This window comes from Ovis canadensis, chromosome 14 (genome assembly GCF_042477335.2).
Source record: "Ovis canadensis isolate MfBH-ARS-UI-01 breed Bighorn chromosome 14, ARS-UI_OviCan_v2, whole genome shotgun sequence".
In the NCBI taxonomy this organism is placed as follows: Eukaryota; Metazoa; Chordata; class Mammalia; order Artiodactyla; family Bovidae; genus Ovis; species Ovis canadensis.
In genome coordinates, this window is record NC_091258.1 from 69,888,027 (window position 1) to 69,904,164 (window position 16,138).

General features: G+C 57.3%; 2 protein-coding genes and 4 non-coding genes across 11 annotated transcripts; 1 reads left to right on the forward strand and 5 right to left on the reverse strand.

Annotated features, from left to right (window-relative positions):
* The first annotated feature begins 2,478 nt into the window (after positions 1 to 2,478).
* On the forward strand, positions 2,479 to 7,454 carry ACP4 (acid phosphatase 4). The gene is made up of 11 exons (XM_069551360.1): positions 2,479 to 2,580; positions 2,652 to 2,756; positions 2,829 to 2,915; positions 3,689 to 3,835; positions 4,146 to 4,244; positions 4,489 to 4,584; positions 5,966 to 6,098; positions 6,179 to 6,261; positions 6,647 to 6,789; positions 7,020 to 7,198; positions 7,274 to 7,454. The coding sequence occupies exons 1-11, from the start codon at positions 2,479 to 2,481 to the stop codon at positions 7,387 to 7,389; spliced, it is 1,290 nt and encodes a 429-aa protein (XP_069407461.1). The 3' UTR covers positions 7,390 to 7,454.
* Positions 7,455 to 9,319: 1,865 nt separating this feature from the next.
* On the reverse strand, positions 9,320 to 16,025 carry LOC138419125 (Friend virus susceptibility protein 1-like). 6 transcript variants are annotated; one of them, XM_069551375.1, is made up of 5 exons: positions 15,726 to 16,025; positions 13,831 to 13,868; positions 12,379 to 12,417; positions 11,354 to 11,393; positions 9,320 to 10,932 (listed from the first exon to the last, which is right to left on the reverse strand). In XM_069551375.1, the coding sequence occupies exon 5, from the start codon at positions 10,869 to 10,871 to the stop codon at positions 10,041 to 10,043; it is 831 nt and encodes a 276-aa protein (XP_069407476.1). In that variant the 5' UTR covers positions 10,872 to 10,932; positions 11,354 to 11,393; positions 12,379 to 12,417; positions 13,831 to 13,868; positions 15,726 to 16,025; the 3' UTR covers positions 9,320 to 10,040. The 6 variants fall into 6 exon arrangements, with proteins under 6 accessions (XP_069407476.1, XP_069407475.1, XP_069407471.1 ...); XM_069551374.1 differs by having other exon boundaries at positions 15,720 to 16,003; XM_069551370.1 differs by having other exon boundaries at positions 11,354 to 11,528; positions 15,720 to 15,833.
* Positions 11,003 to 11,094, reverse strand: LOC138419850 (small nucleolar RNA SNORD88). Its single transcript, XR_011249107.1, has one exon. It is a non-coding gene; the product is annotated as a small nucleolar RNA SNORD88 (small nucleolar RNA).
* LOC138419853 (small nucleolar RNA SNORD88) lies at positions 11,481 to 11,573 on the reverse strand. Its single transcript, XR_011249109.1, has one exon. It is a non-coding gene; the product is annotated as a small nucleolar RNA SNORD88 (small nucleolar RNA).
* Positions 12,504 to 12,594, reverse strand: LOC138419852 (small nucleolar RNA SNORD88). The gene has a single exon (XR_011249108.1). It is a non-coding gene; the product is annotated as a small nucleolar RNA SNORD88 (small nucleolar RNA).
* On the reverse strand, positions 13,948 to 14,039 carry LOC138419854 (small nucleolar RNA SNORD88). The gene has a single exon (XR_011249110.1). It is a non-coding gene; the product is annotated as a small nucleolar RNA SNORD88 (small nucleolar RNA).
* Positions 16,026 to 16,138: the final 113 nt, after the last annotated feature.

The window sequence follows — 16,138 nt, forward strand, 5'->3', positions numbered from 1 at the left end:
AGCCCACGTTTTGCCAGAGACTGGAGTGATGCTCCCGAAAGCCAGGGACTGTCAGTGACCCCGGAAGCTAGGGAGAGCCTGGGAACCGATCCTTCCTCCCAGGAGGGACCGACTTCCTGCCAACACCTTGATTTCGGACTCCTGGCCTCGAGAACTGTGAGACAATAAATTTCTGATGGCTAGGGACTTCCCTGGTGGTCCAGTGGTTAAGAATCTGCCTTCCAATGCAGGGGACTCTGCATTGATCCCTGGCCAGGGAACTAAGACCCCACAAGCTGGGGGCAACTAAACGTGCCCTCCACAGCTAGGGAGAAGCCCGCACACTGCAGCTGAGACGCGACACAGCCGCATAAGCGGACAAATATTTTTAAAAATTTGTTAATTTTTGGTGCCTAAACCAGCCATTTTGCGGTCGTTTGTTATGGCAGCCCTAGCGAATCAATACACACGCCTAGGCATCGGGGGGCTTCCCCGGTGGCTTAGCTGTAAAGGCTCCACCTGCAATGCAGGAGCCATAGGTTTGATCCCTGGGTCGGGAAGATCCCCTGGAGGAGGGCATGGCAACCCACTCCAGTATTCTTGCCTGGAGAATCCCCATGGACAGAGGAGCCTGGTGGGCTCCAGTTCATAGGGTTGCAAAGAGTTGGACACGACTGAAGCGACTTAGCACATGCACCATAGGCATCAAGGGGTGAGATCCATGTCACCAGACGCTCAAGGGACAGGGCCCTCCCCTAAGAAAGCTGTACTACAGCCAGCACCACCCTCGGAGTTCCTGCTCCCTTCACTGGCTGACCCCAAAGGGGATCCAGAAAGCAGAGGGGCCAGGATGGTGCTGAAGACAGATGGCTTCCTTGAAGGCATGGTACAGGGCGGAGAAGGGCAGAAAGTGGGTCAGAGGGGTGGGGCAGGCCACCCCTTATTTACTTGTGTGGTGGGCTGAGTCATAACCCCAAACTGCCCACACCCCAACCCCCAGAACCCCCACATGGCTTAAGGGACTTTGCAGCAATGATTACGTTAAGGATCTTGAGTTGGGGCTTGTCTTAATCCGTTTGGGCCGCTCTAACAGAATACCATAGGTGAGGTGGCTTCTAAACAACACAAATCTCTTTCTCGTAGTTCTGGAAGCTGGAGGTCCAGAGATCAAGGTCCTGGCAGATTCGGTGTCTGGCGAGAGCTGGCTTCTTGGTTCACAGATGGCCAGTTACTTGATGTGTCCTCTTGAGATGGGAGAGACCAGGGAGCTCTCTGTGGTCTCCTTTATTTACTTGGCTGCGCCAGGTCTTAGTCGCCGTACACAGGATCTTTAGCTGTGGCGTGCGGGGATCTAGTTCCTTGGCACACAGGCTTAGTTGCTCCAGGGCGTGTGGAATCTTCCCAGGCCAGGGATCGAAGCTGGAAGCCGTGTCCCTACATTGGCGGGTGGATTCTTATCCACTGCACCACAAGGGAAGTCCTCGTAATGTTTCAGAGTGATCTGTTACCCAGCAATAAATCACTGACACTATTGAGTAGTTATTCTGTAAACCCTTGGAGTAATGCTGAATATATTGTATTGCGTTGTGTGCATGCTCAGTGGCTTAGTTGTGTCTGACTTTTTGCGACCCCCATGGACTGTGGCCTGCCAGGCTCCTCTGTCCATGGGATTTTTCAGGCAAGAATACTGGAGTGGGTTGCCATTGCTTCCTCAGGGGGATCTTCCACCCAGGGATCAAACCTGCGTCTCCTACATTTCCTGCATCGGTAGGCAGATTACCAGTGAGCTAGTGGGGCTCCCAATCTATTAGAACTTGTCAATTCTCAAAGAACCTCTCCGAGGTACAGACCGTGTATGTCCCCATTTTATGAATGAGAAAACAAAGGCAGAGAGAGGGGTAGTAACTTGCCCCAAATCACACAGCTTTATATATGGCAAAGCTGGGATTTGAATCCAACCTGTCCCAGCTCCAGGGTATGGGTGTTCAGCCTCTGGGCCATGCTGGCTTTGGCCAGCTGTGAGTGGCATTGTAAGAAGATGAAATCACCAAGAAGCTCAAGAGAACCTCAAAGAACAGACGTGGCAGGCAGACTGGGGAGGGAGGAGAGGGCAGGGTCTAGAATGTGGGGCAGGGGTGGGGGTCTCCCTCCCTCTGCACCCACTCTCAGGGCACTAGGTTCAGATCCCAGCTCTGCCGCTCACTAGCTGTGTTCCCTCAGGCAAACTGCCTACCCTGTCGGTGCCTCAGTTTCCCCATCCGCACCATGGAGACGGAGGCAATCAGATCAACATCTCCTGGGGTTGCGGGGAAAGATTAAACGGACGCATCCCCGGTGAATCCATGGCTGACAGAAGCCCTGGGGGATCGGGGTTCTGGATCCAGGGGGAGGCGTGCTGGGACCTGCTCTTCTGGTGGGGGGGGTGCTGGGGCGGGGGTAATGAGCAGGTGGGGCTGCGGCGCAGACAGTGCGCTGAGCTCAGCGTCTGGCTGTGTGGAGATGGCCGGGCCAGGGTTTCGGGGCCACCCCGCTGGACCTCTCCTCCTGCTGCTGCTGCTGCCCCCGGCCCTGACGGAAGGACCCCTGGTCTTCGTGGCGGTGGTGAGGTGCCCCCTGTCCCGTCCCGGCCCCTCACGTCCCCCAGCCTGGCCCTGACCTGGTCCCCTCCCCAGGTGTTCCGCCATGGCGACCGGGCCCCGCTGGCCTCCTACCCCACTGACCCGCACAAGGAGGTTGCATCCACCCTGTGGCCACGTGGCCTGGGCCAGCTGACCGAGGTGAGATGCTGGGGATGGAGCGTGGGGTGGGGTGGGGTGGGGAGGGGTCTGCTGAGCCGGCTCTGTCCCCAGGAGGGGGTCCGCCAGCAGCTGGAGCTGGGCCGCTTTCTGAGGAGCCGCTACGAGGACTTTCTGAGCCCCGAGTACCGGCGGGAAGAGGTACAGCCATCCTGACCTTCATCCTACCTCGTAACCTCTCACCTCTGACCTCCACTGACTTCAGCACCTCCCTGGGCCTCCATCTCTGGCCCTTGACCCCCATCCACCTGACCTGAACCTTAGGTCTGATCTCTGACCCCTGAACCATCAACTAACCCACACTGACCCCTGACTCCATCTCAACCTGAGTCACATCTTGACCTCTGACCTCCATCAACTCTGACTTTTATTTTCTGGTCTCCAACTCTGTGTTCTGACTCTCACTGACTCCAATGAGACCCTCTGACTTCAAAACTTGATTGATTCTGTCTTTGGCCCTCATTGATTCTACCTGCCCTCTGACTCCAACCTTTGACCTCTACCCTTCATCAAATCTGACTTTTTTATATCTTCCTCTGTCTCCTGACAGATGACCATAGCATCATTCCTGCTGACCTGATCTCATGACCTCCAACCTGCCTTCCTCCTCTTGACCTCTAACTTTCCACCTCCAGTGACTCTGATCTTCCTTTCCGACTTTCATTGGCTCAACTGATCCCCTTAATCCTCAGTGTCCATCCAACTTCCCACCCCAACTGCTCTTGACATTGACCTCTGACCCTTGATACCAACTTCTAATGTTGAAGGTCAGGTCCTTGAACCTGCCCTGAGTTTTGACCCCCAACACCTGACCTGGGACCCTGAGCTGAATCTGAAGCTTTTGGTTTGCAGCTGTAGTTGACCTCTGACCCTGACAGTGGTCGTCTGGCCTGTCCTCTCACCCCCCTATCCAGGTGTACATTCGCAGCACAGACTTTGACCGGACTCTGGAGAGTGCTCAGGCCAACCTGGCGGGGCTGTTCCCTGAGGCTGCCCCAGGGCGCTCCGAGGCCACCTGGAGACCCATCCCTGTGCACACGGTGCCGGTCACTGAGGACAAGGTCAGGGGGCTGGACTGGCCTGGGGGCGGGAGGGATGGAGAGAGACAGGACTCAGATGGAGAGGGCCGGGGGCTCAAGGACCAGGCTCGGACCCGACGGGGGTGGGGGGAGGGTGCTCCCCGGAACCAGAGCAAGGATGCCTTCCCTGGGGCTGAGTTGTCCTGATGGGGTGAGCTGCCCACCCCGCGCTGCTCAGCCATATCTGGGAGAAACCGTGGACAGGAGACAGGACCCCCCCCAGTCCCACTTCCCTGCCTGCAGTCGGGCCCCGGTCACACTTTTGTCCCCTCTGAGCCTCAGTCTCCTCCAGCTGCTGAGGTTCCCTACGCGCAGCTGTCCCCGATACCGTGAGCTGCTGAGGGAGGCCACGGAGGCCGCCGAGTACAAGACAGCCCTGGAGGGCTGGACGGTGAGCCGGGCCAGCCCGATGCGGCAGGATGGGGAGGAGCCGGCGGGGGCGGGGCCGGCGGGGCGGGGCCGACCGGGATGGGGCGGGGCCAGTGGGATGTGGCAGGACCCACAGGACACGGAGGGGTCGGCAGGCTGAAGCGGGCGGGGCATCTGGGAGGGGCCAGCGGGGCCGGCCGGACACGGCTGGACCCTAGGGGTGTTGATGTCTGCCAGGCTCACCCATACGGGTTCGGTGCTTGCAGGACTTCTTGACTCGCCTGGAGAACTTCACGGGGCTGCCGCTGGTTGGGGAGCCGCTGCGCAAGGCGTGGAAGGTCCTGGACACTCTGATTTGCCAGGTGGGCCCCTGCCCCATTCACCCAGCCTGCCCTGGGTTCAAGGGCCCTGGGTTCCAATCCCAGCGTTGCCCCTCACTACTTGTGTTCCCTCAGGCAAGTCACTTAACCTTTAGTGCCTCAGTTTCCCCGTCTATCAGAGAAGGCAATGGCACCCCACTCCAGTCCTCTTGCCTAGAAAATCCCATGGATGGAGGCGCCTGGTAGGCTGCAGTCCATGGGGTCGCTAAGAGTCAGATACGACTGAGCGACTTTCCTTTCACTTTTCACTTTCATGCATTGGAGAAGGAAATGGCAACCCATTCCAGTGTTCTTGCCTGGAGAATCCCAGAGACGGGGGAGCCTGGCGGGCTGCCGTCTATGGGGTCGCACAGAGTTGGACACGACCGAAGTGACTTAGCAGCAGTTCCCCATCTATACAACTACAATGGTTGCTGTTTGGATCAAAAGGGGTTAATTCACGCGATGCGCTTAAAATAGCACCTGGCACACAGTGAGGCATTTTCCGCCTAGTGTTTGCTATTCCAATCCTCCAGTTCCCTAACTGGAAAAGCGCGGGAAGGCAAAGCTTGGGCCCAGGCCTGAGGCTGGCAGTCCTTGCTTACCCACTTAATGGGAATGTTCCTAATTGCATGGTGGGAAGAGTAACGTGTGTGTCTAAGGTGGCTGCCCCAGCCCCCACTGGATGTGTTACGAGATATATATATTTATACTACTCTCATCACCAGACCTTTGTGAAATTCCAAACGTCTGAATTATCTTTTTTAATTAAGCAATTATTTGGCTGCACCGGGTCTTAGTTGAGGCATATGAAATCTAGTTCTCTGATCAGGGATCGAACTTGGACCCCCTGCAGTGGAAGTGGGGAGTCTTAGCCGCTGGGCCACCAGGGAAGTCCCCCCAAACGTCTGAATTCTGAAACAGCCCTAGCCCCAAGGGTTTCCAATAAAGGCTTCTACAATAACGGTCATTACTACGGTTAATAATCGCTATTACCCACACCAAGGACATCCCAGGTGGTGCTAGTGGTAAAGAATTGCCTGCCAATGCAGGTAGAGGTAAGAAATGTGGGTTTGATCCCTGGGTTGGGAAGATCCCCTGGAAGAGGGCATGGCAACCCCCTTCAGTATTCTTGCCTGGAGAATCCCATTGACAGAGTAGCCTGGTGGGCTACAGTCCATAGGGTCGCAAAGAGTTGGACACGACTGAAGCAGCTTAGCACATTACCCACACCATAAGTCCCTGACCAGACCTCACCTAAGAGGGCATCAGAGGAGGGTTGGAAGAGTGAATTGCAGCTGATGGGGGCATCGCCGATGGGTCTGAGGGGAGCATGAGGAGCTCAGGACATCGCAGTCACTTTGTCCCCTCCCTCTCTCCCCAGCAAGCCCATGGTCTTTCCCTCCCATCCTGGGCCTCTCCAGATGTCCTGCAGACACTAGCTCAGATCTCGGCTTTGGATATCGGAGCTCACGTGGGCCCACCCCAGGCAGCGGAGAAGGCCCAGCTGAGCGGAGGTGAGATGTGGAGCCGGGTGGCTGGGAGGCCCAGGCGCCTTCCTTTGCAGGGTTCTTAACATTCTGACTTGCCCTGTCAGGAATCCTGCTAGATGCCATCCTGGCCAACTTCTCCCGGGTGCAGCGCTTGGGGCTGCCACTCAAGATGGTTATGTATTCCGCTGTAAGTCTTTGGGAAGGGAGGCAGTGCTTCGTGGGCACAGAGATGGGGAGAGGGTGGGATTTGGGTGATGGGGGATTGATGGTCCCAGTGGAACCTCAGCCTCATGCCTTGAGTAACACATATCTCCAAACCATACTCCCGGATCACATCACCAGATATGGAATCTGGATGGAAGGGAGGTGATGATGTGATGATGGGAAAGAATTCAGTTCTTCTGGAAGGACAGGCTTTTTGGCTGAGCTGTCCAGTCATATTTCTTAAAGGACCACCTGTAACTGGTGGGGCTGCCTCCAGGGTTGAGGAGGTTTGAGGGGGGCAGGATTTGTACTAAGGGGTCTGAGGGCCATCTGGAGGAGCCCCGACTCAGCCCTGGATCCGCCCGCAGCACGACAGCACTCTCCTGGCCCTCCAGGGGGCCCTGGGTCTCTACGACGGGCACACACCGCCTTACGCCGCCTGCCTCGGCTTTGAGTTCCGGCGGCGCCTGGGCGACACGGACCGCGACAACGCAGATGGCCACCGCCCAGGGTGAGGAGGGGGCGGTACCCGGAAATGGGCGGGGCCGGGACGCTCTGGAGGAGGAGGGATGGAGACCCCGGTACAGGGCGTGACCCAGGCACAGGGGGGAGTTTACAGGGACGGTATTGGCAGGGATAGGAGTCAGAAGCGCCATGTTTCATCCAATCGCTCTTCTCCAGATTCAAAGTCAGCGGCAGGGAAGGCGAGGACGGACCAAGATACCTCCTCTCTCCCTCCAGGAATGTCACCGTCTCCCTCTTCTACCGCAACGACTCTGCCGGTCTGCCCTTGACTCTCCGCCTCCCCGGGTGCCCAGCCCCCTGTCCACTAAGCCGATTCCGCCAGCTGACGGCCCCCGCCCGGCCTCCGGCTCACGGGATCCCCTGCCACGGCTCCCACGAGCCCGCTACCCCCGCAGGTGACGGCCCTCGGCGCTGGGGTGGGAGTGGGGGGCGCCGGTCTCGTGACTCACACCCCCGTGTTCTCCCCGCAGCCACCGTGGTGCCCCTGTTGGCTGGGGCTGTGGCCGTGCTGGCGGCCCTCAGCATGGGGCTGGGCCTACTGGCCTGGAGACCTGGCTGCCTGCGGGCCTGGGGGGGCCCCGTGTGAGCCAGGAAACCGGGCACCCTTTCCCCCACAACTGAACTTGGATCCCAACACTTGTGCTCACCCGCTCCTCTGGCTTCTGTGACTTACTCTGCGCGCCGGGGGAACTCGGGGGCGGGCTCCCAAGCCTGGAAGCCACACCTGGCCCTGTGGATGAGTGTGGGCTGAAGGGTGCGTGGGTCTGTGTGCAGGTGCACGCGGACGGCTATTCATGCGTGCGCTCCTGCACGAATCCGTGCAGTGCTTGTGTATATACATACTTGACGCATGTGCACACTTACGTGGTCCTGTGCTTCTGTGGGTAATACCTGTATGGGTGTTCATGTGCACGTTTCTATACATGCCTGGGAGCACGGGGTGTACGTGTGGAAACCCGTTTCTAGGTGCCATCACTTGTGCTCTGGGTGAGCCCCCCACTGTGGGTTACGCACTTCTGGGAGAGAGCTGAGATTGAAAGCCTGGTCCCACCGCCAGCCTGCTGGGCCTGGTCCGGAGGCCGTGACTCTGGGTTAACTGGCCTTTGTGCCCCAACCCGTGATGGTTGGGTGGCATCACCGACTCCATGGCCATGAGTTTAAGCATGCTCCGGGATTTGGTGATGGACAGGGAAGCCTGGCAGCTGAAGGTCACAAGCGACTAAGCTGAGCCCCACCTCCTTTGATGCAAAAACTCCCCCACCCCTGAAATTAACCTCCTGGGAACCAGCGGAGCAGGTGGGGCCTGTAACATTGCCGGTGGGCTGCTAGCAGGGACTACAATGATGATCTGAAGGGGGAGGGACCCCACCTGAGCACTGCTGGGTGTGGTAGCCAGTGGCTGCCTTGAGGTCCCATTTGTACCAGTGGAAGGTACAGATCAGGAGCTTCATTTGTGGGTGGGCACTGAACCAAGGGAAGCTACCGCACACCTGATGAACAGCAGGCTCATGGGTGCCTGTCTGAGACTGGGTGGTGCCAGGCCTGCTCTTGTGGGGCTTCAGTCACCCCTCAACCCAGGAAGCTCTGCCTACAACCAAGCAGTAGTCTGGGGTACCAGCAATCATGTCTGCATCGTTGTCGACAGCCCACCTGACTGTACGAGTAGCCTGGTGTGCAGCGGGCACTCTGTAACGCCACTTGGTGCCTATTAGATGGGGCAGAGTTGGAGGACCAGGAGTGGGGGCCTGGTGTTCAGACCCAGACCCCCCAGGCATGGGAGAAAAAGGGCTGAAGTTAATAGCTGGGTCCTCACAGCTAGACAGGACAGGAATATTCCCCTCCTGCTCCAAGTGGGGCCAGTACACCCTCCCTGGCACTACCCACCGCCCAGCATCATGGGGCAGGGGAGCTGGGCCCCCCCAGGTTGCCTGGGTCATGAGCACACAGGCCACCATCATCCCTGGAGTTCCAGGACAGTCACAGGGCCTCAGGAAAGGGTTAGGAATGCTCTCTGCACTCCATGGTCTTGGGGGGGGGGGGGGGCGGAGGGGGTACAGGAACATAGTCTCTTGCTTATGGATCCACGTGTGAGCGTGCTCAGTTGTGTCCAAGCCCGCCAGGCTCCACTGTCCATGGGATTTGCCAGGCAAGAATACTGGATCAGGTTGCCATTTCTTCCTCCAGGGGGATCTTCCTGACCCAGGGATGGAACCCACGTCTTCTTTATTGGCAGGGAGATTCTTTTACCACCGAGCCACCAGGGCAGCCCCGTAGAGCCATAGAAGACCCAAGGAAAGTTCTAGCTGATTCACTTAACCCTGCTGCTGGGAGCAGCTCCCACGGCCTACCAAAAGACCAGTGCTCTCCTCTGCAGACAGCTGAGGGGTGAGGGGGAGGGGTGTGTGTGTCAATGGAGACCATCCAACCAACCCCTGGCCCCACCAGGGGAAGAAGGTTCTGGCTCCAGCTTCACCCCGGCACCCAAACACCACAGCTCACAGGGAGTGACACACGGGTTGCATTTTTTTTTTTTTTTAATGGATGCATGGTACCACCTGCCAGGGCTGTGCATCCTCACAAAGCTGGGATTCTTGGCCGCAGTGCCCCTCGCCCGGAGGTGACAGACCCTCCAGCCACACACGCAGCTGGAGAAACCAGAAGGGACAGGCCGTCCCCTTCGCAGGCGAGCAAGGGACAAAATTCCATTTTAAGAGAAAGGAATTGCAGAAAAAAAAAAAAAGGCTTTTAAGAGACAGTCCTTCACAAAGGGGGAAACGAGCACCGCTAAAAAACAAGTGTTGTCTGCTAAAGATCAGAGTAAAAAAAATATTGCATTAAAAAAACCCAAAACAAACAAAAAAACAACCTTAAGAAAAAGGGTACAAACTTCAAAGTGCTTTCACGGTGTGGGCGGCAGGGTCTCCCACTTGGCCTGTAGTGCCTGGGGGGTGGGGGGTGGGGGCCGTGAGGCAGAGCGGTGGGGGCGGAAGGCGCAGCCACCCCACCATGCCCATCGGGCTAAAGTTTAACAGACTGGAAATGTAACAGACTCTCTCCCCGCATCGCGCAGCAGCTGCCAAGAGCCAGCCACCTGTTTTCCACCAGCAGTAGCCGGTGATGCCCACGGGTGGCTGGGGGCACGGACACCACCCCTCTTTAGGGTTCCTTGGACACGCCAGCCAAGGCTCTGCGTCTCCCCTACAAGGTCTGGGCCCCAGTCCCGAGGACAGGGGGCGCCTAGTCGTGGCGCACCGGTGGCTCCTCCCCGCACGCCTGGTCGGAGTACGGCGGAGGCGGGGGCTGCTCCTCCCCCAGCCCGTAGGGGGCGTGGCCGCGGCTACGCTTGGCCTCCTTGATGTACAGCTCCAGGAGGACTTTGGTGGGCTGCTTGTCCACGCGCTCCTTGGGCACGCCGTGGCTCAGCAGCCAGCCCATGAGGTCCTTGCGCGTGGGGTTCGGCCCCAGCATGAGCTTGGCGCGGCTCGGCTGGCTCTGGCGCCAGAGCAGGCCGACGTCGGCGATGGTCTGGATCTCCATCACCGCCTCCAGCACCGTCATGCCCTTGACCAGCAGGCTGACCAGCGAGAGTCGCAGCTCGGAGGGCGCGGCTGTCAGCAGGCGCCGCTGCAGGCCCTGCGTGAAGGTCAGGTCCTCCGGCGCTAGCCCGGCGGGCTCAGGGAGCAGCGGCTCACGGTAGATCCAGTCGAGCATGCCCAGCTCGCGTACCAGCTGGATGCCCTCCTCCATGGTGGTCCAGGGCCGGAAGGGCAGCTCGGTGGCCTCGAAGTGCAGGAAGGACTCCCAGCGCCGGCGCCAGGCCAGCAGCAGCCAGGCCAGCAGCGTCTTGCAGTCACCCCGCAGGGTCTTGCAGTGGTAGTTGAAGACGGCATCGCCGGTCAGGTCGCCCAGCAGGGCCAGCTCCCCGGAACTCAGCGACAGCGCCTGGCCGCCCTGGTCATACACCCGCAGGATCCAGCTGATCATGAGCTCGTTGGGGCTCTGCCGGAAGCGCCGTGCGATGGCCAGGAGCTCGGTGTACGTGTAGTAGCGGTCGCCCCGCCCCGCCATGGCCGTGGCCGTCCCAGGTGCGGGGGCCAGCGGTAAGGCCGGAGGGGCGCGGCCGCCGGAGCTGCGGGAAGGGCACGGAGGGGCGTTGGGCAGGGAAACAGTCACCCTCCCACAACCCCTCCCCAGAGGGGGAGCCCCTCAGACCCCCAGGTGTCAAAGGTCCTGGGGGGGCACCATGTCCTCACGAGAGATCAGAGCCCAGTGCTGGACATCACAGGGGCCCCAAGCACGGCCTCTTCAGGAGCCCGGATACCGGGTGTCTCCGCAGACCCCAAGCTGTTCCCTTTATACCTTACACCACCCACCGTGCCCCCATCATGGGGTTACTGTGAAGATTAAATGCCTTCAGTGCCTAGCACTGTGCCTGGCTCATAGTTGAGTGCTCAGCATCTGCCTGTACGGATACCACCACCACCATCTCTACATTGGATAAGTTCGATACGATTACGGCATTGGCCAACCCACTAAGAACTTGTTCTTACCGGGAGGGCTGAAGGAACTGCTGACTCCTGGAGGAACTGCCTGCAGACGGGAAGGCATGGGGGTGGGGAAGAGGAGGTCGGTGGGGTGCAGCAATCACGATCCCCATTCACCTCTGCCCAGAGCCTGGGACCCCTCAGACCCCCGGGTGTCAAAGGTCCCAGGGGAGCACCACGTCTGCACAGAAGATCAGAGCCCAGTGCTTGACATCACGGGAGGTCCCCCGCACGGCACCTTCCGGCACCAACTGAACACATCTCTCTGCAAACCAACCCCCCACCCCCAACCCCAGGCTGGCCTGTTCCTCATCCCAGCCCTTCTTGCATCCACTTCCTCTTACCACCACCCCTCCATCTTTGCAGCGGATGCCACAGGAATTCAGGGAGCATGCAGTACTTTTGGGGGGTGGCTTGCAAAGGCTGACTGTTCAAGGACCCCCCCCCCCCCCCAGCTCTGCCACCTCCTGGGCGATCCCCAGCAGGACCGGCTGAGGCATTAGCTACAAGCCCAGGCAGGGTGGGGCCTGGGACCTCAAGGGAGGCCGGTCCACAGCATGCACGCACACACCCCGCCCCAGCCCTATCCTTGTAGACAAATCATGAAGGTGCCCTAATGTCAAAAGTGGCGAAACCAGGAATCAAAATCCACCTCCTTCGTCCTGTATCCTCAACTGTAGGGAAGAGGGGTGACAGAGAAAGCCCCCACCACCCCAGTCGCCCTGAATGTGGATGGGGGCTGCAGAAATAAGCCCCCTCCTGGCCAGGAGCCGAGGATGGGTAAATCGCAACCTTTATGCGCCTCCACCTCGGCTGTGAATAGTGGCAAAAGCGCACCTGTTTCAAATCATGAGGTTATTGGGGGGTGACTCCAGGGCTTAGAAACCTGGCCTGGCTCAGACTAAGTGCTCAGCAGCTATCTTTATTAATATTACCATAGTCTATACATTTTATTAACAAATTGATGCCACTGTAAATTGGATGATGATCATCACAGTATTAATAACAAGGGGAGTCTCTTCTGTTCTTACCGAGGGGTGGCCAGGCTGCTCAACTCCTGGAGGAACCACCTGCAGACAGTAAGGGGTCGGGGAGCTGGAGGTTGGTGGGGTGCGGAGCAACCATGCCCCCTCCTCCATCTCTCCCCAGAGGTGGGACCCCCCTCAGATCCCCGGGTGTCAAAGGTCCCGGGGTGCACCATGTCCTCAGTGGAGATCAGAGCCCAGTGCTGGACATCACGGGGGTCCCAGTCCCCTCAAACCCCACACCCCAATCCTGCCGCCCTCAGACTGGCCGATGCAGAATAAAACACTTCCATCTCACCAGTTCTGCTGCCTCGGAAATCTACAGGTGTTACACATCCCTCAGGGCTTCCTCTTCTCGGCCCTTTCACATATCCCCGCCCAACTGGCATCCTCCCAACTCCACACTTCCCCAGAAATTCCCTCTCGGCCCACATCACTTTGGAGGAAGAGAAGAGCCCTTCCAAAAAGATGTTCCGATGCTCCCCATTCTGAGCTAAGCCTTCAGAGGACACAGCTTCTCACCCCTTCAGGTACTTGTCAGCAAGAATCTAAACCTCCCTAGAGACTACACTTTCAGTTCTCCATAGTATGTATTTAGAGAGTAATCTATTTCCATCAATCTCAGGTCAACCTTATTAGTGGAAATAGAGATTGAGGCCCAAACTTCATTGAATAGAGGGGGAAAATAACCCTCCTAGAACTGGGAACAGTTGTTTGTTTTCGGGTAACACACATACCCATGCCTATTTGATGATTTAGCTGTTGAAACAATTGTGAAACATTCTCCAAAACTTGGAACATTTTGTGACAGTCTCCAGATAAACCATGTTCTTTGACAGTGGCTACTGTATAAGTTGAGGGTAAACTTGATAACTGTATCAGTTTACATACACATGATTCATGGGAAGCTGCCTAAACTCTGCTGAAAGGTACACTGTCTAGAAATCCCACCATCACCACCCTGCAATGTGACAATGACAGTGCTTCCAGCCTTTCTGCTGCTTTTCTGCTGAGTCTGAAAATCAGACTTTGGATGGGTCTTTTCCCCTGAAACCCAAAAACTTACACTGGGCCCTCCATACCTGTGGGGCTCTGGAACCAATCCCCATGGATACCATGGACAGACTATGTATTTCCCCTTCTGCAGTCCATATTCCCTGTCATATTCAAACCCTACCTTTGAAGGCAGGAGGCATCACTATCCCCAACCCAACTGGGCAGAGGACTGGGGCCCATCTGCTCCTGATGGATTTTACCCACTCTACAGACACAGAAACTGAGGCTCAGGAGAGCAATCTTTTGACTAACATCTCTAAGCCCAAGAACAGGACAGTTGGGCTTTGCATGACTGCTGGCAGATAAACTAGGTCCCAGAGATGCTCGATGCAAAGTCACCCCAAATGAGGGTGAGACAGTTTAGATCTGGGTGGGTCAGGGACTGGGAGCAAGGGTTCTTACCAAGGTGGGGTGGGTGGCCCCTCAGCTTGAAGACACACCTGTAACACAGGAAGGATTTGGTGAGGGTGGGGGAAGAGAGTATTGCAGGGGGGGGGCATCCAGAGAACATCAAAACCAAGGCCCCTCAGATCCCCAGGTTGTCAAAGGTCCTGGGGGCACTGCGTCCTCAGGGAGTAATCGGAGCCCAGTGCTGGACATCATGGGAGACCGGTCCCTCTGCAACCAGGTCCCAAGGCCACTCACCTTCAGGGACAGAAGCCAAGCAAGCTAACAGTGCCTAGAGACTGGGAAACACGAAGTCCATCACTGGGTACAAATGCGCACAGCCTTCCCTGTGGTGACACCAAGACGCCTTCACCTCCCCAGTGTCACAGGTCCACAAAGGACTATCCTAAACCCACCACGAGGGGACAACCCACTGACTACTCCCCTTAGCCCAGTTTTGCAGATTTCCAGCATTGACTCTTTAGGCTACTGACCCTCAACAGTGGCTACTAAGATGCAAATCCCTTGGAAGAAACTGTCCAGGGGGTTGGGGGTGGTGTATATGGAGGAAAAGAGAAACCTGAAGTATAAGCAACAGGAGCAGTCACCAGAGACCCTTACAACGCAACCAGTTTTGAACAAAACAGTGAAAGACATTTTGGAAATGACAGGAACTATGACCACAGAACGGACAGGAGAGGGCCTCCTGAAGGAACTAATCTCATTGAGGATGATGACAACACTGTCATTAAATAGAAAAAATGCAATTTTAGAGACACTGTGTTAACGATTTTGGATGAAATAAGAAATTCATTTCCAAAACATGAAGTACACAAAAAGCAAACATGGCGAAACGTCCTGTTAAGCGTCTATTTGTCTGTATGTTTGGGGATTTTAACAACGAAAAGGCCTGAAAAGGGAATATACGGGACAATGCAAAAGAGTGATGAATGGATGAGAAACTGCCTTCCTCTTGTGACAAGGCAACAGGATAAAATTAACTGTTTCCTAAAAGGAGAAACAAAGCTGGAGGAGATTCTTGCTGGGTTGTGGTGGGGAAACAGAAAATCGGCTAGCTATTCCTGGGCTGGATCTCCTTGGAGGAGGTGTGGTATTGCTCGGGAGTTGGGAAAACGCTATCCAGAAAGCCCCATTAGCCCAGAACTAACGCTTAACGAAACTTTGATGTTCTGAGCGAGCACAAAACTGGTATTTAAATGACTGTGTCAGAATGACTCCTGAAAGTGAGCGAAGGCCCCCTTTGCTCTGTCCGACAATTACTCCCCTCTGGTTCTGACACAACCCAGTAATTCACTTAAGAGACCCCACTCCTTCCTTGGCATCCCTCGAGGTCCTGTCTCTACCTGCCACGAGGCCTCTGGTCTACATCGCACAAATACGCCAGCCACACGAAATCAGAATACGTAAGAACGATTTCCTAAGGAAGGCACGTGTAAGCTAACACTGGAGTGGAAAACCTCAGGCAGAAAGACTGAGGTCATAAGCCTATCTTCCCTACCTCCCCCCACCCCGCAAAATCCCCCCAGAAATCGACAAGATGGCGGAGCCTTGAAACGTGGGCAGCAGACAGGGCGCAGCCAGACTGCGGCGCAAAGGAGGCCCAGCCCCGGGGGGTCCGCGTTCGCTTCGGCAGCAGGACTTCTACTTCACCCGCTGAGCGCCCCTAGGGAGCCACCAACCCTCTCCGAGCGAGCCACTGCCCGCCCCGAAGGGAGCACTCAGGGATCGCCTCGAGGCGCGAGTGCCGAGTGCTTACGAAGGCCCTGACACCGTCCCCACCACGGCATGCCCGCCCCCGCTGCAGCCCCGGGCACACACGTCACGCGTGACCCAGTGCCCAACACACGCCCTCCCACAAACAGGAGACAAAGCAACTAGCTCACCCGAACCTCACTCTCCGCAACTCACGTGCGACCCGCAGCGCGCTCTGCTTTATTGCGCGCGCCGCTCGCACGGCCCGCCCCGCGGAGCCAGCTGGGCCCCGCCCCGGGGCGTCCAGCACAGACGCCGGTGTCAGAAACTGTACTTTGGTGCTTGAGGAAGGAAATAAGAATAATAATCTTCCTAACAGGAGATGAGACGTTGTTCCAGGAGGCGGAGAAAATGGGAGCAAGCAAATACTGGGGGGGTCATTGTCCTGCATTAGAGTCAGGCAATTCTGTGAACAGCACTAGAGGCGGGCCATGGGGGAGAGGCTCCTTCCGGCCCCTCCCCGAATGTGGGCGGGGCCGGAAGGCGACGCCGCTGGGATTGCCAGCACGGCTGGGGTGAGCGCTGTGGCTGTGGGGGCGGGGCCTACGCA